Source organism: Triturus cristatus, chromosome 4_2 (genome assembly GCF_964204655.1).
Source record: "Triturus cristatus chromosome 4_2, aTriCri1.1, whole genome shotgun sequence".
Classification (NCBI taxonomy): Eukaryota; Metazoa; Chordata; class Amphibia; order Caudata; family Salamandridae; genus Triturus; species Triturus cristatus.
This window is the reverse complement of record NC_140586.1, coordinates 926,332,958-926,357,125: the sequence shown is the minus strand read 5'-3', so window position 1 is coordinate 926,357,125 and position 24,168 is coordinate 926,332,958. Positions and strand designations below refer to the sequence as shown.

Genomic DNA, 24,168 nt, shown 5'->3' with positions numbered 1-24,168 from the left:
AGTATTCAGTTATTGTCAAGAATTCAGCGTGGTGATTAGTTAGGCAGACTGTCATCATTGTCGATCATTGTTACAATGTTTAATGTTTAATGTTTAAAGTGTTCAAAATATTGTAGTATGAATGATTGTTCATTGTTCATTTATTGTGTTTTTCATATTAAGTGAGTTCAAGAGTAAGTATCAGATCAGTTGTCAATATGCCGCTCTTCTCAAAGTTAAGACAGATTACTACCAGAAAAGGGGTGCTTGAAGAAGCAGTTCCTATTCCTCCTAGGGACACTCCAGGGCATTTTATGTACCATAAACATGGCTTAGATGCCATATTGTTTCTTGATCTATGGGTAGATTATACCAAGGGATTGCCGGAAAGTCAAAGGTGGCCCGTAGCGGGAACCTGGGATGCAGAATGCATCATGAAAGTGGAGGAAGAGTTATGGAAAAGAAAGGTCAGACAGTCACAGAAAGACGCTGTTGAGTTATGGCGTAAAGAATCTCATAGACGAACAGAAAAAGCACGTAGACAAGAAGAGAGGAGTAAAGAAAGTTCAAATAAAGTTCAAGAAAATCTATTAATTGAGGAAGGTATCCGAGTGAAATCAGAACAAGTAAATAGACAAAGAAATGCTCTTATGAATGGTATGTATCCCCTACTAGCCGAAGGATTACCTAAGGCTGCTCCAGAGATACCAAAAGACTTGCCACCCCCATTATTTCCAATTAAGGTACATCCAAAAGGGCATCCCAGAACCGCAGAAGATGTCTTTCTTTCCTCATATCTAGATGACGCAGCTCCCGAGTATGCTAACGCCGCACCACATAGACCGTCTGGCGGAGGGGTTCAACGTCAGGATCAGGTATCTGTCCCCGTGCAACAGCAAGTTCCGACACAAGCGTCGGCAAGCACATCTGTTTCCGCATCTGTCTCCGCAGTCGACTCTACAGAGGTATCGACACCCATAGTTGCTGTGTCACGTTCAACGAACCCATTCACACCCGACGCCCTAGATAGGGCCACGGGAGGTGCTAGCAGTACTTTTACACCACCTAGAATAAACAAACTTGTCTTTCAAGAGTCAGCACATTCACGTACACCAAAATTCGTAAATGAACGTACGCTTAAGGAACTCCTTGTTAATTGTAGATATGACCCCGTGGTCGGTAAAGAGGACGAAATGGTCCTGGCATCATTACGTATCAGACGAGCCGCAGAGTATTTAGCGAGGTTACCAGGGATGACTACGCATCTAGATAACATATATCATTTTGTTCAAACAGGACGAGATCCAGGATGTATTAACAGAGCTATGGAATTCCAGAAAGTAGAAATACAGGGGGAACTGTTACGTTTCCTCATAAACTGTGTGATCAGAAATCAAGATCGTCCGGGGGTAGACCCGAATGCAATGCTTATTCTTACAAGATGGAGTCAGAATATATCAGAAGGGAGACACGATAAGCAAAATTGTATAATAGCCATGTGCCGAAAAATCCGTAAAGAAATAGAGCGTATTCATGAAGAAAGATTGGGAACAGACGAGTTTGAGCAAGATGAAGTGTCCGAATCAGGGAATTCCGCAAGACAGTCAGAGACCATAGCCTATGTAGGCAGAGGAAGATCCTGTGATAATGCTAGATGTTTTTCTGATCCCATACACTCTGTATGTCCAAATAATAGCAGAACGTATCCGACGCCTGTAATAAATCTGAAATCTCCTGAACATTCGTTTCAAGCCGCAGATAAGATACTACGAGAACGAAGGGGTTACCACCTCCTCGATTCCATGGATGAGCAAGAATTAGCCAGATCAGCCGTTCACTGGATTGACAGTCCTGAAAAATACGGTGATGAGACCGTAGCACACACGTTTTTTAATCTCAGTACAGATGAACAACGCTTAGCTGGAATCTATATGATTCAGCAACTCCTCATATTATATAAGAGCCAACATGCTGACCCCGGTCCTTTACCTGATATATTAACGGAACTACTCACAAACAGATGGAGAGGTTCTAGTAACAAGCTAATTAAAGAAATATTAGTGTCACGTAAACAATATGTCCTTTTTGTAAATCCGGATTCTCTCTCGCTGCCCCGCAGAGAAAGAGCGCCGTACTATATGGATAGACAAAATCCTTTACGAGAAGTGCACCCAATAAAAGGCGAAGACAATGAGTTTCACCGTGTATTTATTTACACACCCATATCAAAAATGGAATTATTAGAAATGAAGAAAGTAGTACCTAGTCACGACAAGGACCCAGCGGGTTTCCACCGAGAAATTAAAGACATGTTACTGATGGGAGAGTACACCTTTCCTGATATTATGACGATATTAAAGGTGCTTTTGCCTGCTGGCATTTATGAAAAACTGAAAGAAAAAGAGTGGGAAGTAGGAGACCAAAAGATAGACTGGACAGCATTAGCAGAGGAAGAAAGGAGCCGAACTGCAGGTTCAGGGCTCGGGGATAAAGTTAAACTGTTACCAGGTTTACTAGTACAGGTACTGCCACGTTTATTAACTACAAAAAAGGAAGATTGGGGTGCAATCACAGCCTGCAAACAAAAGCAAGATGAAGACACAAGCGATTATTATGCCCGATTTGAAAAATGTTTTGGTATAAATAGTGGTATAAAAGCAAGTAGTGACTCATATCCACATCTATTTGTGACAAAATTAGTGGAAAATGCATTGCCTCCAGTGAAGAATAGAATATTGAAATTCGAGAGTACCTGGCAAAGTAACACTCCGTCGCAAATGCTACAAATGTTACAGTATCATCACAATAGAATTAGGGATGAACAAGAACACGAGCATAGACGCATGAAGGATACAAAAATGAAAATGCTAGTTTCTCAGACAGTACCAGCAGATGGTCACAAAAAGGGTGTGACACATTCTGGTGATTCTGCAGTTCCTGTAAAAGGAACCTGCAATTACTGTAAACAACTAGGCCATTATGTACACGATTGTCCTGTCCTGAAACGTAATATAGCTACAGGTATTGCAAAAGAGAGACCACGATTAGTTAGACAAGATCAGAATGAACAAGGAGCTATGCAGCATGGACAGTCCATGCCAGTTCAGCAACAGTCCATGCCAGCCTCACAGCAACCCATACAGTTTGTGCCAGCTGCACCACCGTTGCCTGCTACTGCCACACAAACCACAACACGACAAATGTATCAGACTGCACAGTATGAATACCCTGAATATCAGCATTACGCATGAACCAGCCTAGAGAGGGAAGTTGACTTACCGCTCATCGAGATTCCTGTAGATCAAGAAGGACCTTATGTACATAGTGAATTATTAGGTCAAAATAGAAAATTCTTACTCGATACAGGGGCAAGTCGAACAACAATAAAACGTAGTGAAGTTCCAGGGGCACCCCTCTCAGGCTCTCAAAATGTTTCCCTTGGTTTTTCGGGAAAACCTATTGTTAATGAAGTATCACAGCCTCTACCACTTACGATAGGACCTTTGACACGAACTACAGATTTATTGCTTACTAAATCATGCCCAGAAAATCTGTTAGGAATTAAAACTCTGAAAGCACTAGGAGCCATAATATGTTGTTCTCCGGAAGGAGTAAGGTTGTTTTTGCGTGATTTTAAAGGTCACTATGTGTCTAGAGACATGGATCCCCGACTACAGACTTTACCAGTACATCTATGGGCACAAGGCCCTACGGATGTTGGCTGCATGAACATTACACCCTATCGAGTTAAATTGAAAGCAGGAGTGGTACTACCACGAATGCGACAATACAAGTTACCGCATGATGCTGTAGTGGCTTTGTTGAAAATCATTGATGAGCTGATTACCCAGGGAGTAGTTATAGAAACAGACTCCAATATATGTAATTCACCGATAATTCCGATTCTTAAACGAACTGATCCTACTGCCCCACCAGTATACCGATTGGTTATTGATTTGCGTGAACTAAACAAGTGTATTGTACCACAATTCCCTGTGGTCCCTGATATATCATCATTGTTAACAGCAATTGATTCCGAAGCAACATTCTTTACTGTAATCGATCTCAAGAATGCCTTTTTCAGCGTCCCAATAGATCCGGAAAGCCAATACTTGTTCGGATTCAGTTTAAATGGGCGCAGCTTTAAATTCTCACGCGCTCCCCAAGGATTCACAGAAAGCCCCAGCATCTACAGCCAAGCACTGAAACGAGAACTTGACAGTATCCACATGCCAATCAATACTGCACTGCTTCAATATGTCGATGATCTGCTGATCACCGCAAGAAGCGAGCCAGAATGTGAAAAGGCTTCTCTGACAGTTTTACATTTCCTAGCCGACAAGGGGCACAAGGTGTCCCCTTCTAAGCTGCAATTCTGTGTTCAGCGAGTTATTTATCTTGGTCACTCGCTGTCCAAGGAGGGAAGGCAGCTTACACCAGATCGCATCCAGTTAATTGCTAACATATCAATACCCCAGACACAGAAGGAGGTGCGGGCTTTCATAGGCCTCACTTCATATTGTAGGCAGTGGATCCCTCAGTACGCATTTCTAGCAAAACCACTCATTCAGTTAACCACACAGGAGGCAGCCACATCGACTGTTCTCCCTTGGACTCAGGAACATACACAAGCTTTTGAAAGTTTAAAGAAAGCTTTATGTCAAGCACCTGTTTTAGCAACACCATGTTATAGCAAACATTTTACACTCTTTGTTACAGAACGCGAAGGTACTGCCTTGTCAGTACTCACTCAGGATCAAGCAGGATCACGCAAGCCATGTGCTTATTTTTCCAGTACATTAGATCCCGTAGCTCAGGCTTTGCCTGCATGCCTGAAATCAGTGGCAGCGACAGCCTTAGCTATCAGACAAAGCGATGCCATAGTATTAGGACACCCATTGACAGTACAAGTACCACATGCAGTAGAGGTTCTTGTGAACCGAACACAAACACAACACTTGACCATAGCAAGACTTACCGGTTATGAACTGACATTGTTTCAACCACACATAGAGATCCGACGGTGTAATACATTGAATCCTGCTACACTATTACCTGTAATTGGAACAGACCCACTAGCTCATGATTGTGTTGAAATCATTGAAATAAAGACGAAACCTAGACAAGACTTGACAGACGTTCCATTGTTAGATCCAGACCTGACGTTGTATGTAGACGGATCGTGCATGAGAGCAAGTACAGGAGACTTAGTGGCCGCGTATGCAGTCACAACAGACACTGAAGTTATTGAGACAAATTGTATAGATACTTTGTCAGCCCAAGCAGCAGAACTTATTGCTCTAACACAAGCCTGTATTCAAGCCACAAATAAGAAAGTTAATGTATACACTGACTCACGTTATGCATTCGGAGTTGTACACGACTTCGGCGTGCTGTGGCGAGAGAGAGGTTATTTAACCTCCCATGGTGCCCACATTCAGCACGGACCCCTCATTCATGCTTTGTTAGACGCAATACATCTACCCACTGCTATATCGATTATGAAATGTAAAGCACACACGAAGGTTACTGATACCATTTCTCAAGGCAATGATTTAGCTGACAGAACAGCTAAACAGACTGCTCAGAATCGCACATTAGACATGACAAAGCCAATAGTTCAGACACCAACACAGTGTATGACAATTAAGGATCCCGCACTTGACGTAATTGACATACAGACACATGCCACAGCAGAAGAAATAAAGAAGTGGACTGAACTAGGAGGGATCCAGACAGATCAAGGATGGATGACGAAGGAGAAATCTGTATGGTTTCTCCCTGATTCCATGGTTCAAGCCATTATAGCTACAGTTCACAGTCCAGCACATTTAGGAGAGAAGGCTATGCTAGACAGCATTCAGCACATTTGGTTCAATAAACATTTACGAGCAGCAGCTAAACAAAAAGTTCGTACCTGTATGATATGTTGTCAGTTTAATCCAGGAAAGAGTGTTCCCGTAGAGCAGGGTGGATTTCAGCCTCCTGACCATCCTTTTGAAGTTCTCCAGATGGATTATATTCAGATGGAACGTTGTCGAGGATTCAAATATGTTCTTGTAGTTGTTTGCGCTCTCTCCCGTTGGACAGAGGCGTATCCCGTATCAGATTACACTGCCCCGACTACTGCCAAGCAGCTAGTTCGAGAATTCTTCCCACGGTACGGTTTACCACGTGTTGTATATTCAGATAACGGCCAGCCTTTCTCATCCGAATTAATGAAACATGTCTCACTTTTGTTGGGATATCAGTGGAAATTCCACTGTGTCCGACACCCCGAGGCAGCAGGTCTCGTGGAACGACATAATCAACTTTTAAAAATCAGATTGTCTAAAATATGTCAGGAAAAAGGTGTGGACTGGATAGTAGCCTTACCAGTTGCGCTATTCTACATGAGAATGGTAGCACACTCTCGAACAGGGCTATCCCCTTATGAAGTGATCTTTGGTAGACCACCGAATATGTGGGGGACGCCTATACCCCGTAAAATAACTGATGTTGACTGTAATATGCTGACAGATTACCTGGCTTCCTTGATGTCTGCACTACAATCTTGTCGTTCACAGGTAGTCGCAGTTTTTCCCGACAACACCGAGGTGAAACCTCATGATGTAATTCCCGGTGATTATGTTCTCATCAGAAATTTTGATCGGAAAACCCAACTGGAGCCAAGGTGGAGGCTTCCTAAGTTGGTCCTGCTGACGACCAGAACAGCTGTGAAGATCGAAGGAAGAAAAGGATGGGTGCATTCCAGCCATATAAAGAAATTTCATGGACTTCCTCCTGACACAAACAGTACTTCCCGTGTGTCTTCCCCCATTGACTCAAAGCTACCTTTGGCTGAGGCCAGTAGCACCGAACTCTATAAGCAGAAACTCAGGTCCAGATCTAAGCTGTCGGACGATTTGATTGTTTAAGTCCTCTCCAAGGTGAAGCGGTTGAATCTGTCCCGACATGTATCCCTTAGGTCTGAATGATGTAGAGTCCAGAATCATAATGAAACGACATGCTTATTGTAAATTACTGCGTAACCACTGTATTGTGACTTTATTAATTTTGTTTTCCTTGAGTTTTTTAATAGTTACTGCAAGTATATTGTTGCATATGTATTATCCTGTTTCTAAACGTGCTTTCAATATAACTGATGAACATTCTTTTAGTGACCTACCCCCACATGAGTTGTCCTATAGACTTGCGCTGCGCAATAACACATTCATTAGTATGTTACATCATTCCCATCAGACTAGTAATGCCACCAATTGTTGGGTGTGTGGCCGACTTCCTCCCTATCAGAATAACAAAGGAGTTCTGCCTTTCTTTCCACATCCGTTCACACACAATGGCTCCTGTGGAGCATGGTTTAGTTTATTAAATTCCATAGACCCAGACACAGCAGTTTATCAACAACACTGGATATGGGGAAATCTGAATCTAGTTTTATTCAAAGTCTGTCACCCTAATAAGGAGGGTCACCCCAGTAGAACAGGAACTGATTTAGAAAATGAAGTGTATAAATTAGGTAATTTTACGCCTAATCTTATGATTTTGAATGTCAAATCCGAAGTTGAACTAATTCTGCCCACTATGTCTGTATTTCCAGTTAAGGGTGATTTATGTGTAAGAAAAGTTGGTTCCATACATATGGGCCATAGCCAATGCGTTACTATAGTAGAATATAGTGATCAAGGTAAATCTTCATTTAGAGCTTCTCGCCATTCTTACTTTATATGTGGTCAGACGGCATATATGCGTCTGCCTCTAGATTGGGATGGTACCTGTTACATAGCATTCCTTTTGCCACCTGTTTTCCTAGCTCCTCCTGATTATTATCGAAATGTTCATTTAGTACATAAAAGAGAGCGTAGAGATCTCCCAGTTGTCGATTATACTGAAACGGCATGGGACAAATATGTAGATTTCAATAAAGGTATCTTTCCCTATATAGGTACAATATCAAATAGTAAGCTGATACGTAGACTAACCAAGACTCTTGAAGCTGTAGTAAACGAGACTATAGCCGCCCTAGGCAATCTGACAGAGGAACAATCAGTGATGAGAATTGTTGTTCTCCAGAATCGTCTTGTCCTTGACGTCATCCTGGCCGATAGGGGCGGAGCTTGCAGGGTCATCGGATCCAGCTGCTGCATATTCATACCAGAAAATTCGCCTTCTGTATATAAAGCTATAACACGCCTTCATAAGATTGTAAGCCAGATACACGAGAATCCAGGCACTTGGACGTGGTCCGGGTGGTTTTGGAATGTGATATCAGCCTGGGGATGGAGAGTTCTATCCTTCCTAGGTATTGGCCTTCTTATGCTCTTCAGTTGTTGTTTATGTCTGCAATGTGGACCAGCGATTTGTGGTCTGTGTGCCACATCATGCATTCCATATCACAGTTCTCGTTCAGAATGCCGGAAGAAGAAGGAAGAAGAAATGATGCTCCATGAGCAAATCGATGGAATAATGAAGATTGATGTCTCTTGAAGGGCAAGAAGGGGACAAGGAGGGAATGTGGAAATGTGGATTTTCCTGATCAGTTATGTCCCCTATCTTGGACCCCAACGGTTCTATATGCATGTTACAAGTACATGTATGTTCCCTCCAGTTCCAGTTTCTAAGACGCAAACATATGTGTGTCTACCGTCGACATGTTCTCTGTCAGATCCGCCATCGATGGGCTGGATATTCGATTCCTAGGTATGAAAGGCCACCGACTTTATATGGCTAAGTTACTACATTTTTACAGTTCAGGCAAGTAGGCCCGATTCTGTCCTCAAAGCCTTTCCCTGCTCTCTGTCTCTGACAGCTTCAGCTTGAGCTCGCATCTGTATCCATGAACTTTGTCTTACTCCCTGTGCAGCTAACGGTGCCTGCCTCGGCCAGTTTTCGCATGCCTGCCAAGAAGCTGTATTTCACCTTCGAATTATCTATTTTGCTCTTCAGCCGATGCATTCCTGTCTAGTGATTTAGGTAAACATTTCCTTTAGCTCACAAGCAAAGGACTCAGCCTTTCCGTCCTCCTGCAAGTGATTCATAGCCCTGCTGCCATGGAAAGTTTTCTGCCCCTCGCATCTCATATAGACACTTAGACGCTTGTACACGCACACACAGTTAGTATAGAATAGATTCTGTCCGAGAGTCCTCCCTTGTGGATAACATAGTTCTCCAAACATAGGATGGTAGATATGATTTGGGATTAGGTTGACTTGACCCCCCAGACTTCTCGTCTCCACATGTAGAGCTAAATGTCAAGTCCCCTTCACCCCCTAGTTGCACGTCAATTACACGTCATACTGCTGCGCGCGCATCTATGCCAAGTATTATCTTATAGATCCACCTATGTCTGATAATCCTAACCAATCATGTTTCTTTTATTCCTTATTACGCCTAGTTTCGATTACGTACCTATTTTGTCACTTTTCTTATCAAATGTAACGCCTTCTACATTCGTTTCATTGTAATGCACTTATTATAAAAATACATGTCTGTCAATAAAGTATTGTACTTCACTTCCTGAACCCTCGTGGTGACGGAACCTGAAGGCCGCGACTCGAGTCGGCCATTTTGAATGGAATAAAGCCCATTTAGAAAACCTCTTATACCACGGATTCTGCCTCTTGTTATTTTGAGCTATTTTACTTTATTTTAAGATTCCGTATGAAATTCAGTCCGGTATTTTATTTACCACATTCCTCTTGTTAGAACCGGCCTCATGGCATGGCCATCTCTGACCCCTAGCCACACACCCTGACCCATGCACCTCATTCAGCCCCCGAGTACACGGCCTAGCCGGCCCTTCCTGCCAGAACCCACACGCACCCGACCCGGACTTCCCCGTCCGTGCCCTCCATCTTCCCAGCACCACAGGGCCCACGTGCCCACTTCATGCACCTACGATGGCCGCCCGGCTCCAGCGCGACCCAGGCCTAGAGGCGCCGCCCCGGCTGGAGGACATCGCGCTCCCATGGAATGAGAGAGGGAGGAGCAGTTTCCATCGCACCTCTGACCTCCCCTTGGGAGATGGGTTTCGATCGGCCCTCCGGCCTCCCTGGGGGCTGGCTCCAAGCCTGCTGTGTGTCTGGGACTCCTCCCGACCCGGCCCTGAAAGGATCAAAGGACGACATGGCATGAAACCCCAACAAGCGACCCCCAGGTGCTAAGACCCCTGGCCACACAGACTCCGGACATCAAAGAGGAGTTGACCTATAACAAGGGGTGCCCTGGGACTATGGAGAGATTCGATTCTGGAACGACGAGAGCCCTGTTGACGTGGTCGCGGCTCCCGTGCAACTTTGGACCACCTGAGCCCTGCTGAGTGACTCGCGGCTCCCCTGAAGATCGTAAAACCTCCGACCTTGTGCTTGAGCCCTGCTGAGTGACTCGCGGCTCCCCTGAAGATCGTAAGACCTCCGACCTTGTGCTTGAGCCCTGCTGAGTGACTCGCGGCTCCCCTGAAGATCGTAAGACCTCCGACCTTGTGCTTGAGCCCTGCTGAGCACAGCGTATCCCCCAGCTCGAAGATTGTGAGCTGTGCGCCGGGTACGCCCCTGCATTGATCCGGATCCCCACAGACTGTCCCGCTACCCCCTATCCCTACCGAGACTCTTGGAGCCCGTGCTCTCTTTGTACATATCTACCGTGTTGATCATAAAGATCCTACGAAGCTGATTAGATAAAGATCTGTTCCCAAGAACATACAGTGTGGCGTCCCTTTGTCGTGTGGTGCAGTGTGTACGATCCTAGAGACGAGACTCTTCCCCTGAGGAGTCCCCCGCCAGTGCCCGGCTACGATACCCCGAGGGTGGGTCTCAGGGTGGTCAGGTACCCTCCCTGTCTCCTCTGAGGTCGCCTTCTAACACCTGTTTCAGTTAACTCTTTGTTGAGGCAGTGTCTCCCTCAGTAGAGGCGGTGTATCCGTTTGTAGAGGCGGTGTCTCCTTTGTAGCGGTTGTGTCTCCCTTTGTAGCAGTAGTGCCTCCCTCTGTTCTGTTCAGCTTAGTATAGGTAGTGCCTCCCTTTGTAGAGGTGGTGCCTCCTTTTGTAGAGGCGGTGCCTCCCTTTGCAGAGATAGTGCTTCCCTTTGTAGAGGTGGTGCCTCCCTTTGTAGAGGTGGTGCCTCCCTTTGCAGAGGCGGTGCCTCCCTTTGAAGAGGCGGTGTCTCCCTTAAAAGAGGTGGTGTCTCCCTTAAAAGAGGTGGTGCCTCCCTTTGCAGAGGCGGTGCCTCCCTTTGAAGAGGCGGTGTCTCCCTTAAAAGAGGTGGTGTCTCCCTTAAAAGAGGTGGTGTCTCCCTTAAAAGAGGTGGTGTCTCCCTTAAAAGAGGCGGTGTCTCCCTTAAAAGAGGTGGTGTCTCCCTTTGAAGAGATGGTATCTTCCTCTGTTTCAGTTAACTCTTTGTTGAGGCAGTGTCTCCCTTTGTAGAGGCGGTGCCTCCCTTTGTAGAGGTGGTGCCTCCTTTTGTAGAGGTGGTGCCTCCATTTGTAGAGGTGGTGCCTCCATTTGTAGAGCTGATGCCCCTCTTTGTAGAGGTGGTGTCTCCCTTTGTAGAGGTGGTGCCTTCCTTGACAGCGGTGGTGTCTCCGACAGATAAATGTGCTCACAGGCTCACAACAAACTGCCCAGTTCTGAGAAGACTCCAACAAACCGATAAGGGTAGAAACATGTCAACACTAACTTCAAGGGAGACACAGCCTTTTTAAGTTGCATTAAATCTAACAATATATTGGGACGCAGTATAAAGTCTCCCCCTAACCTTTACAATACTTCATCAGCTGCCCACCTTATCATTTACAGTATGAGGACATTTAGGTGTTCATAATGACTTACCTCATCATCGTCTGTAGTTCATTAGGTTGTACTGCAATTCCTTGAATTGTTGAATTTGTGTATTTATGTCTTTCAAACCACGTATCACCATCTCACAATTGAATAACACAATCACATAGTAATGGTCACAACTCATAAAATGAATTATTAACTCAATATTCATTTTAGATCACAAAATTAAAAGGAAAACACGTGAAAATCTTTCCAGAAGATTTACTGGAAGAAACATTTCTAACATTAACATTGTGGTTCTTTTGACAACCATGCCTGTTAGTTAGGTTTAAGTCATTACAGGATCTGTGCATATTCTCATGTGTAAACAGCACACCAGCATCATTCCAACCACCCACTCTGTAGGATGAGCCCTTCCTTCTTCACGCCTAGGGTTCTGATGAAGACCACCAGGCTCAGGTAAGGCTGAAGCTCAATCGGTCATCGTTGATGTGCCCGAGCCTTTTATTATCAGGGTCACCTGACCGGTGATGCCTGTGATGGGTGGGTGTGGGGTGGGTGGCAGACCCTCCCCTGGGAAGGGGCTAACTCGTGGTGTGTAAAGCAGGACACTACAGTTACCTGTAACACTGGCTCTCTTATACTGACCTTTCACACATGTGATGTGCAATAATAACATAAGGCTGAACTGCTGCTGACAGTGGAGTGACCTTTCATGGCCTTTGTGATGTCACTCCCATTGGGGAAGTGCTGCTGGTGATGCATAAGGTTCCTTAACAGTTAACCCCTTAATGTTTTCCAGGGAACTTTCTTGAGGCTGTAATAGAAATCCATAACATGTTTAATCTGGTCAAGATTATAATGCTGGGGAACAAGTGACAGGGATGTAACTCTCTTAGGGTGTTTAGAGGGACACACAACGCAACACAATGAAGTTACTTACCCTAGCCGCCTGTGCCGACCCAGCTGGTCCAAGATCTGTGTGCTCCCGGGCAGCCTTATGGTGGTCAACCTATTCTAGCTGGTAAAATGGCCAACCCACTCAGGCCTCATCCTAGCTCTCACCCCACTGACTCAGGCTCTTAACGCTGAACAAAGCCTGTGGAGCTTCGTACCTGTAACCCTTCACACATGGGCCAACTCTGTCCTGAGCAGATAAAGAGTGCACTCCACCACCCAGAAACAACGCAGGACACAAACAACAGCTAAGATGCTGTGGAACCTCAAAAGAATGACATCCTTCACCCTCCATGAAGATGGACCTCTTCGAGAAGATTCACGCGATGAGGAACCCGAGTGCACGCTCTACGCAGGCTGCGCGCCACAACGCTGTGCCTCTAAAGACACCTTGGCTCTTGTGGCTAAATGGCTGTGGCAACTGTTGTGTGCTACCTAACTTTCGCTTTCAGATTTCCTTTTGCATTTGTGTGTAGGTCCAAGTTGCTGTGTTCTCCTGGGTGACCCTGCTGGAGCAGAGTTTTCTGTTGAAAATGTATCGAGTTTTAAGCTCCAGTTTTGTCTATATGTTATGATTAAAATTACTAATTTAAAAACATTAATTAATAGTTTGTTTTGTTAAGGTCCAAATTAATCAACATTACTAATGAGAGAAACTACACGTGGGATGCATATATGTTGCTTAATAATAATGTGCAATTTTATTAAATGAGTGTCGTAAAAGTGCTATTTGTTTCGTGTTTATGCTTTTAAAATAACGTGTGCTAATGCTTTATTGCGTTGCAGAAGGCTAGATAATTACATACACATAAGGGTATTAGTGGGGAATAACACTGTATAATCATTATGATGTGGTAACGTTGTTTTGTGTTTCTTTTAATTAAGATGGTCTGTTTGGCCTAAAACAAGATGGCTGCCATTTACAGCCTGCACTCGAGTGATTGAATTTTGGCGGAAGGCCTTGCTGAACATGGTCGAGAGTCACCTGACCACAGCTTCTGCCTGGGTTTAAAAATTTCCGTGAGGACAGCAGCTCTGGGAATGATTCCAAATGTCCTTGGAAATGGACAAAGCCACAATGAACAATGACCAGTCTGCGGTGGCTCTGCTATGATACCAAGGAAGAGCATATATGAAAGTAACATTTGCAAACTCGAGTTTCCTTCTTCCGTATTTTTATTTTTGTGATTTTTCCTGAGCGGAGGTTTTCTAAATGTAACTAAGTGACATCCTTCCCTGCTCGCTCTGCTCAGCGGCTCAACGGATATTCGACATTTGTTTGTAACTTTTTATTTTGATATTTTCCCTATAAATATGCTAGACTAGAGAGGGTCCGTGTTCCCTTGCTGTCCCATTCGCGCTCATTACGTTCATGGTGTTCCTTGCGGTTCATCGCGTTTTGGACTTCTTCCTGAACCTATGCTGAGGACGGCAGCTCGAGAGACTTTACCGAGAGACCTGTCCTGACCCATTTAGCTAAAATAGGTAACTATGAGAATAATGATTTTGCTAATGATTGACTTTCATTTGAACTAATTTAGATAAATAAGCATTTGTTTGAATTCCAGTGTCGGGTGGTCATTTCTTTGTCGTTTATTGAGTTTCAAATGTATTTCCTATGTTTAAAATCATGACTCAGGACAATGTCATTATGGTCACATTGACCTCATTATAGATGCAGATTGGTTTAGGTGTTCTCTCCTATATTCAGTGTGGATAGAGTAATAGTGTGAATTTAGTGTGATGGGCCCTAGCGTATGACGTATGTATGTGCGTGTGACTGTAGGTTTACTCTGTCCGTGGAAGTAGGGAGAATTTATATGCGCCGATCTGCTGCAACCCCACACTGTTTACTACCACCTATAGTCTGGGAGGAGTTTCCTACCTGCATGACAGGTGTGCGCCGCAGGTGTCCCACGGGCATAGTGCTGGCTAAGCCCTAAGCTAAGCCCTCCTCCTCCGGGCCAGACACAGACTGTGGACCTCAATGCTGGTCAGTGGTATTTAAAAGGTTAATTTTACCTACTACTGTCTGGTGTTGCTTTTATGAACTTTTTCTTCACGCTATTCCATTGGCCCCAGTCTGTTGCCTTCTTTGAGAAGTGAAAGCCAGCATCATAGTACCCTATTAAAATCAGCTAAGAGCCTGCAAATTGTATGTGTGCCTTTGTCAAACCACTGGCTTTCAATGCATACCAGATGCAAGACCCAATGAAAGGAAAGGCATTAGCTGGCCTCAACCGTGGAGGCTGATGAGGTTTGCCACTGGCGTATGGGGGTCCACCCAACTACAGTTCCTTTCCACACTTGACTCTGCGGGTAGCAAGGAAAACCGGTCACAGGTTTCTGAGGGAAACAGTGTAGAGTCAAGAGCTCAGGACTCAGCAATCAACCAACAGACAGAATAACCACAATGTCCAGCCTTGTTCTTTTCCTTCTACAAAACAAGGAACTTTTTCATTTTACAGATCTACTCTGTACTACACAAGTCAGTTGAGTGATCCTGGCCACAACGGGCTTGTGATCCTACAACCCTTATCTCCCCTAGTGCTACTCCCACCGGGGAGACGTCAGATTAGCTTGTTTCCACATCTCATATGGGAGAAGCATGGACAAGGCACAGGCGCAGATACCGCTACTCCACAGGTCTACTGCGCAATCAGTTCACTCATTTGCTCACATTGTTATCTGTGGTGTTGTAATGAGTGTAGTTGTGAGTGCTGTAGTGAGTGTTGTAGTGAGTAGGAATGCAGTCTACAGGTCCTTTGAGCTCAACTATCGCACACTTGGTTGCTTGACTTCGCCACACACAGAGGCCTGTGTTAATCACACGCAATCACTTAGAGGCACAGATAGGGCTGGATATGGCCCACATATTGCCACACGTGACAGCCAAGTCTGGTTACTGTAGACTGGCAGCATAGCACCACCATGCAGGTGCTGGTATAGCAGGTCCTGTCCTAGCCAGTGAGGCAGACGCAGCCCCCAATCGGGCCGATAAAAAACACTGCACATGTCTAAGCCTCAAAGGGAAAATCCACTCACAAATGCAGTTGTAGCTCTGATGGGCCGATGCCATCTTCAAGGCAACTGCAGCCCTGACTGGGAGACCCGCTACACTGGTTACTCCTGGCTATGTTCTCAGGCAGTACACTTTCTTTGGGCCAACCAGGAACGCGCTGGGCTTCTCTTATTGCCGGCCAGCAGACTAGTTCCCTCTCTCAGTAGGCTGGAAGACAGGCCTCTAGGCACTAGGCAGACCTCAACTTCTTCAGCAGAAAGTGCAGATTTATTGATGTTCCCTCACCTCTGGGCGTCAGTTGTCAAGCAGACTCCAGCACTGGTTGCACAGCTGTCCTTTGAAAACTCTACATAGCACGCTGTTCCAGCCGCAGCCCGTGCAGGTAAGAGTGGTGAGGCCGGGTTGGGGGGTGGAGGGGGAATTCGACAGACGACCACGAGGGAAAATTAAATAAATAATTATTTTTCCCTCATTGTCGTCCGTCGAAATCCCCCCCACCCGGCCCCATCGCCCCACTGCTCTTACCTGCAAAGGCCGCGGCTGCTCTGTTCCCTCATCAGAAATGACTTGGAACGGAACAAAGTAGTGTGGTTTGGGTCTCACATTTATACACACCTTTTACACAGGGGCTATGGATCCACTGTCTCAAAAAACAAAACCAGTTTTGGATGGTACTTCTTTCAAGTATCCACCTCATGCTTCACTCAACTCTTGTGACTCACAGCAGGTGGCACTGGGGTTGCCCTCAACCTGGAGCACCCACAGCTGAGGTACCATGTGTGAGGTTTCTGTACCTGGCTTTTGTCAGCCCAACTGGAGAAGTAATGAAGCACATATAAAAGGACAGGCATCACATAGAACCATCCTCACCTCACACAGCAGAGACTGGGGTCCCACCCCTCACCCTCACTGCAGCAGAGCTGGAGTCCCACCCCTCACTGCAGCAGAGACTGGAGTCCCACCCCTCACCCTCGCTGCAGCAGAGCTGGAGTCCCACCCCTCACCCTCGCTGCAGCAGAGCTGGAGTCCCGCCCCTCACCCTCGCTGCAGCAGAGCTGGAGTCCCGCCCCTCACCCTCGCTGCAGCAGAGCTGGAGTCCCGCCCCTCACCCTCACTGCAGTAGAGCTGGAGTCCCACCCCTCACCCTCACTGCAGCAGAGACTGAAGTCCCACCCCTCACCCTCACTGCAGCAGAGCTGGAGTCCCACCCCTCACCCTCACTGCAGCAGAGACTAGAGTCCCACCCCTCACTGCAGCAGAGACTGGAGTCCCACCCCTCACTGCAGCAGAGACTGGAGTCCCACCCCTCACCCTCACTGCAGCAGAGCTGGAGTCCCACCCCTCACCCTCACTGCAGAAGAGGCTGGAGTCCCACCCCACACTGCAGCAGAGACTAGAGTCCCACCCCTAACCCTCACTGCAGCAGAGCTGGAGTCCCACCCCTCACTGCAGCAGAGACTAGAGTCCCACCCCTCACTGCAGCAGAGACTGGAGTCCCACCCCTCACTGCAGCAGAGACTGAAGTCCCACCCCTCACCCTCACTGCAGCAGAGCTGGAGTCCCACCCCTCACCCTCACTGCAGCAGAGACTAGAGTCCCACCCATCACTGCAGCAGAGACTGGAGTCCCACCCCTCACTGCAGCAGAGACTGGAGTCCCACCCCTCACTGCAGCAGAGACTGGAGTCCCACCCCTCACTGCAGCAGAGACTGGAGTCCCACCCCTCACCCTCACTGCAGCAGAGCTGGAGTCCCACCCCTCACCCTCACTGCAGCAGAGCTGGAGTCCACCCCTCACCCTCACTGCAGCAGAGCTGGAGTCCCACCCCTCACCCTCGCTGCAGCAGAGCTGGAGTCCTGCCCCTCACCCTCGCTGCAGCAGAGCTGGAGTCCCGCCCCTCACCCTCGCTGCAGCAGAGCTGGAGTCCCGCCCCTCACCCTCGCTGCAGCAGAGCTGGAGTCTCGCCCCTCACCCTCGCTGCAGCAGAGCTGGAGTCTCGCCCCTCACCCTCGCTGCAGCAGAGCTGGAGTCTCGCCCCTCACCCTCGCTGCAGCAGAGCTGGAGTCCCACCCCTCACCCTCACTGCAGCAGAGACTGAAGTCCCACCCCTCACCATCACTGCAGCAGAGCTGGAGTCCCACCCCTCACCCTCACTGCAGCAGAGACTAGAGTCCCACCCCTCACTGCAGCAGAGACTGGAGTCCCACCCCTCACTGCAGCAGAGACTGGAGTCCCACCCCTCACCCTCACTACAGCAGAGCTGGAGTTCCACCCCTCACCCTCACTGCAGCAGAGCTGGAGTCCCACCCCTCACCCTTACTGCAGCAGAGGCTGGAGTCCCACCCCACACTGCAGCAGAGCTGGAGTCCCACCCCTCACCCTCGCTGCAGCAGAGCTGGAGTCCCACCCCTGACCCTCGCTGCAGCAGAGCTGGAGTCCCACCCCTGACCCTCGCTGCAGCAGAGCTGGAATCTGGTGCTGGACTTTGGAACCATCAAGCCATGATTGTCAACGAGGAGCCGGACAGAGCAGCAAAGACTGCCTTGAAGAGGGGAAGACCCACCTCAATCCCTCTCCCAGCTTCTTGACAACTGGAGGTACAGTCCTATAAGAAACTGGGACAGTGCTTGGGGTCCTGCCCCAGCTGCTCTTTGTGGCTCCTCATTGGCTTCAGGGATGCACTGATGTGCGCCCTGACAGCCTCCTTTTAGTAGATATACTGTGCTGCCTGTATTTCGGCTAAATAAAATGGAGTGCGCCTGTGTGAAGGGACCACAGTTGAAGTAGAGTAGAGTTGGGTGTTACCAGCACTCTGTAGCTGGATGTTGCCCCAGCCCCTTCAGCCCCCTCTTCCTCCTCCTGTCATCAGAAGCCTGGAGATAGAGCCATGAGGGCTGACCTGTGCACTGGCAGTGTTCATGAAAGTTTTCATGGACACTGCTGAATTAAATAATGCTGCTGTGTCAGGGCTCAGAGAGGCAAGGTGCAGAATAGCGAGGGGCTGAGCCCCGAAGCCCAGGACAAGGGGCCGCCACTGCTCCTGTAGTAACTCAGGGCTACATGCTCTGAGTTATGCTGGAACCATTCCCCTCTCTAGCCATACATAGTTAGTTAAGTGTTTGCCACCTCAACAACATATCCATAAGAATATATACTTATACCGTACCCTACACCAACACTGAACATTAAGCACAACTGCTGGTACCAACATGTGCACAACACACCACCCAACCATGTACTTGCCTATGTGTTGTCACTCCAACAGCACACACTAGTAAAGTTATGTTTATACTTCTTCCCATCTCAACAGTACTCACTAGAAACTAGTCACACCAGCCTCATGTGCACAACACAGCGCCAAGCCTTGGCACCTCAACAGCACGTCCCGGGACACAGAAAAAGAAGGCGCCTGCGACCCTGCACAAAAGGCTGCGCACAGGTCGATAAGAGGATATAGCAGCCACTGTGGAGTACGATGCACTGTGCTCTGGTGATCCAGAGTATGTAGTGGTCATGAGATTCTGTACATCCATAGTTTATGTGACATAGTGATGCTTTAAAGGTTATATGACGGTGTGTACCACAGTGTGTCCATAGGTTCACGTGAGACTGTATTCAGTGGCCGTGTGATGTGGTGTAGCTGCTTATCTAAAAGTCATGATGTTTTGTGCGCCCAGAAGTCATGTGATGATGTGTCCAACAGTGTGTCCAGACATCATGCTATTTTGTGTTCCCAAAGGTGTGAACTTTCCGGCTGTTTCTCATCTCTTAAACATTAGACACACTAGTTACTGTCTCCATGACTGACCATACAGAGTTGGTGGCACGTTACTTTCATAGATGCATGCAGGAAGTGGGTGATTGGATGGACAAAGTGCTTGATACAGAATGCATAAAAAACGTAAGTGGTTGTTTTTGGTAATGAGTCACTGTCTTGCCCCCGGGCCTGGCAGTCTACAGAGTTTGGAGCTTTACCCACATCAGTAAAATGGGCTAGGAATCTTGGGGTGATTATGGGTGGCAGGCTTGCTTTCTCAAAGCACATAAACCAGACCACGCCCTCATGTTTATTTCTATATTCTGAGAATGCTTAAAAGATCCTCCTTATGACTCCAATCCCTTCTCGAAAAAATGTTGTTACTGCTTTGATCTCTTCACGCCTGGATTACTGCCATGGCCTAAACTCAAGGAGAAATAAGATGGTCTCAAATAGACTCCAGGTTATACAAAATGCAGCTGCCCGCCTTATTTTAGACCTGCCTAAGAATCAGTCTGTTGTTATGTTAAAAGTATTTATAAAGCGCACATTCACCAACCAGTTTCTAAGTGCTGAGTACAGGAACATGACCTACTGCTCGGTATTTCACACATATGCTTGTATGAAGAGACATGTTTTCAGGAGTTGTCTAAATCTGGAGTAGCAGGAGGTCATTCTAATATCACGTGGAAAGGAGTTCCAGAAGCGGAGGCCAGTATGGAAAATCTGGAACCACCAATTCTCTTCTTAAAGGCGGGAACAGTGAGAAGTTTCAGGTAGGCAGACCTCAAGTTAGGCGTTGGTTTGTATCCAAAGAGCTGGAGAAGCTTGCTTGGTTACCGGTCCTGAAGAGGGCCATGTTCAAGGCCATGTGCCCAGCAAGTAAAGTGCCACTTAAAACATGGCCTATCTTCATAGCATCGAGGTGCCACTGGTACAGTCCCAGGTGCCATCTCGTGTCTGTTGGTAAGAAAGATGCGGTACCTTAAATCAAGGTGAGTTGCTGGGAGGTGAATCTTCTTCTTATCTAACATCTACAATACGGAAGTCAATACCTACTGAAATTAAGATGCTAGAATACCACCTCAAATTAAGGAAAGTGGTAAAATGTGTCTCTTTACCCTTTGATGGGTAGGAATCTGCTAAGTAACATTTTCTGAAAGGTTCTATTTAGTGACAAGATAACGTTTGGGGCCCTACATCAGATGGTGACCTGGGGGTACAACGGGTGTTTGTGCCCACTTTGCATGCCCCCGGGGCACTTTGGTATTATAGAGGGGAGCGCAGAAGCTTGTGCGTCCCCTTCTGTAATACCGATAGCGCTGGCGCAATTAAAGCTCCAGCGCTATCAACAGAGGGTGTTCCCTTATTTGTATAGGGGCGTGCCCTAGGCAAATGAGGAGATTCCTTTGACTGCACCCGTGCCATATTACAGACACGGGCGCAGAGTCTAAGAACCACCAGGAGGCGCACTGACAGTGTGCCACCTTTTAAATGGCGCACTGTCAGTGCGCCTCCTGACAGCAGCCCATTGCAGGGGGTAAAATGGGTCCCATGGACCCCCCAGACATGTCCTTGCAGGCAGGTTCAGTCACAGTGCTGCTTGCACTGTGAAAACACGGAGCGGCTGCTCCGTGTTGTCATATGAATGCACTGCACTGGGGGCAGCTCAAGTTCGCGGCTGCCCTGGGGGCAGCGGATACATCATAATGAGGCACATTATCACTGTTTGTGCCTGGTGCACCTTTTGAAAGGTTTGCCGGGCACAAACAGTGATAGCGTGTAATAGGGCCATTGGTGTTCGAGCATTTTATAAGCCATTTTTCATTTCATTTCAAGGTCATGAATGCTATGTACTCACAGGGCACATCTTACAGACTGGCCGCTGATCACATTTCATAATGTCGAAAAACATGCAATTACAACATAGCTGCCAAGGTTTCGGATTGCTTATGTGTGACATTTTCATAATTTCAGTGTAATTATGAGTGACATTCAATGACTATGAGTGACACTTTCTCACAAGCAAAATCAAGCAATGAAGACGAGGGAAACATATCAATATCAGAAAGTACACCCAGTGCCAGAAATAGAAGGGCACTGTGAGAGAGGCCCCAGAGTGGAGCCTGAGCCAGCCTTACTGAACTCACCTTTGTGCAGACTGTGACTACAATGCGGAGCTCATCTCAGGCGCCGTAGCTTTACTCAACTCATCCATTCCCTCATCTGCTTGCTCACTGATTTGTTCAGCAATACAATGTCATTATCCTATCCATACATTGATCTCTTCATTTTCTTAGTTATCGCTGCATGCACACAGTTATTCCTTGATCCATGCATTCTACTATTCATTCACTAACCTATCCAAGCAGCAGTCATTTGTACACTCACTCACCCATTTACTCAGCTACTATGTCATTCATCACTGCGCTCACCCATGAACCTCATCTCCTCTTGCAATCACTCATCCATACATTCATGAACTTGCTCATCTATCTATCCTCACCCATTAACACATACTTGCAACCATTCACATGTCTCCCAAAGGCACATGAAAAAAACAATAAACAAAAAGCTATCACCCTTATATCAGCTTATTGTGTTTTAGTCACATGTCTGCCAAGTTGTCGATTTTGTTATGTGTAACATTTCCATTTCTGCAGTTTGATTATGTGTGACTTTTCAATATAGTATGTGTGGCACTTTAAGGGACACTTCATAATGTGTTGAATAAAGCAGTTCATTTCTCTTTGGTTCAATGGATTTGCCAGAGAGAGCCTTGAAACAGGTACAGCACTCACTCACCTATTTCATGCTCATAACTTTGTAGCCCTAAAATCTTATGATGTCATAAAAACAGCACGAGTCATTTGTGAAAAGACCTCCAAGCACACCTGCCTTACCTCTCCCACTTCACAGAGTCCCCTGTGACAGTCTTTCCACAGATCCTCTGACACACTGTTCTCTTTTTGCAGAGACCTTGGCCCCTTCCACTTTACTGCTTTACCAACACTTGACATTCTTATCATGCCAAAGACACGTTGCGTATTGTACTGTAGCCCGCTCATACAGGCATGTCTGTCGCACCATCTACAGCTAGCATGGCAAACCTCTTCAGATGCAAACCCCCCCCCCCCACCTTCTACCCATATGTAATTCCCTTCACACATAGGTTCTGTCCAACACTCATCGCATGTCGTCTCCATTTACAGAGAAAATGGAATAATTCCATACCTGAAATTACTTTATGTTTAAAGCAATCTGTCCTTTGCTTCTCTTAAGTTAGTGACGTCGCCCCGCAGGTGGGCTAGGGAAGGGCTTATCTCTTGGAGGTGAGTTATCAACTTGTAGTAAAATATTTTTTTTCTTCCTTTAAGTGAATCTATTGTGCAGTGTAGTTAAAACTGGAGTTAAGTTGCTAGGTGAGCCTTTCAAAGTGAGTTTCTATGAAGTAAATGGTAAACTCATAGCAGTGAAGGAGTCTCACAGCAGACACCAGTTATCCTATCTGAAGCCCCTATTAAATCACACACGTTGTTTCTAGCAGGCATGTAATAGTTAAAACCCCAGAGATGCTGAAATGGTTTTATTTATTCGTTTAATCAAGACATTTCAAATAGCTGTGCTGGACCCTTCCCCCCATCTCATTCACTGAGGTAGTGACAAACTTCGAATTTGACAGGCTAAGAAAGAGCAGCCAGCCTCCCAACAGTGGTGTGGGTGCGCAAACGGTGTGACAGGGCTGTCTGTGTGATGCTATCCTACATGATGCTGTGGGGCAGCCTAGCTGGCAAGCTGCAAAGGCGACGTGCCTCAGAGAGGCAGCTCCAGGGCCATTTCCGACCTATATTTGAGGGAATACCATTTCTTCTCTGCTAACATCGTCCCCTTTAACTACAGGCTCTCATGTTACCAGGTCCATGTGCAAGTCACTCACCAAGCCAGTATTTGTTCGTTGAATCATGGGCTTTGTAGTCCTACTTCAAGCTAGATCAGCTTCTCGAGCGTTGACCCAGGAAACTTGAGAGCTGTGAGGCTGTTCCTTGTGTGATGAATGCAGAACAAGTACCAGAGCGCATCTGCCTAGGAGGGGAGTGTGGGAAGGGAGGGGGGGGGGGGGGGTTGTCCCCCCGGACAGGTGCGAAGGAGGGACAGTTAATGCCCCACTTCGGTCGAGGGAAGGGTGCTCTTATTATCCAGGTAGAGCGGCGCAGTGATGCTCGCATCGCAGACAGACCTGCAAACATGGGACAAGTGACTCAATATAACACCTGCAGCCCCAGCTCTTACTGCACCCTGAACATAGTTTACCCTCGCAGTCTGTCTTCTGTGTCTACAGGTAGAAGGTTAGTTGTGAAGGGGGCGGCGTTCTGACGTGCCGCGTCACGCCCCTGCCTCGGAACGTCCTGCGAGGGGCGGGGCCAGCCTTGTTGCCTGGAGACAGTAAACACACTGTAGCACGCGAGGCTTGGAGGGCACAGGTGAGGAGGGCAGGGACCAGGGAAGGGAGGGAAGGAAGCCGAGAGGATCACAGAAGGGGAGAAGGAGGAGGTGGACACCAGCAGAGCAAGGGGAAGGAACAGAGGAAGGTAAGGCGACCGGCAGGGGAGGAGAAGGAGAGAGGACAGTGGTGGAGAGAGGACAGAGGAGGAGAAGAGAGAGCAGCGGAAGAGAGG

General features: G+C 47.0%; 2 protein-coding genes across 4 annotated transcripts in view; one reads left to right on the top strand and one right to left on the bottom strand.

Annotated features, from left to right (window-relative positions):
- The window catches only part of LOC146835426 (uncharacterized), a 250,667-nt gene extending 226,844 nt beyond the window's left edge, over positions 1–23,823 (bottom strand). The window contains exon 1 of one of the 2 annotated variants that reach the window (XR_014960440.1): positions 23,430–23,809. Coding sequence is in view for 1 of the 2 variants with exons in the window: in XM_085600192.1 (XP_085456318.1) it covers positions 23,430–23,456 (27 nt within the window). In the remaining variant the exon portion in view is untranslated. Of the gene's footprint in view, positions 1–23,429 lie in introns of both variants that reach the window. The other variant, XM_085600192.1, reaches the window with a different exon arrangement.
- Positions 23,824–23,907: 84 nt separating this feature from the next.
- Positions 23,908–24,168, top strand: part of CFAP144 (cilia and flagella associated protein 144) — a 29,635-nt gene continuing 29,374 nt past the window's right edge. Inside the window, exon 1 of one of the 2 annotated variants that reach the window (XM_085600190.1) lies at positions 23,908–23,973. The gene's annotated coding sequence lies outside the window, so the exon portion shown is untranslated. Of the gene's footprint in view, positions 24,082–24,168 lie in introns of both variants that reach the window. The other variant, XM_085600191.1, reaches the window with a different exon arrangement.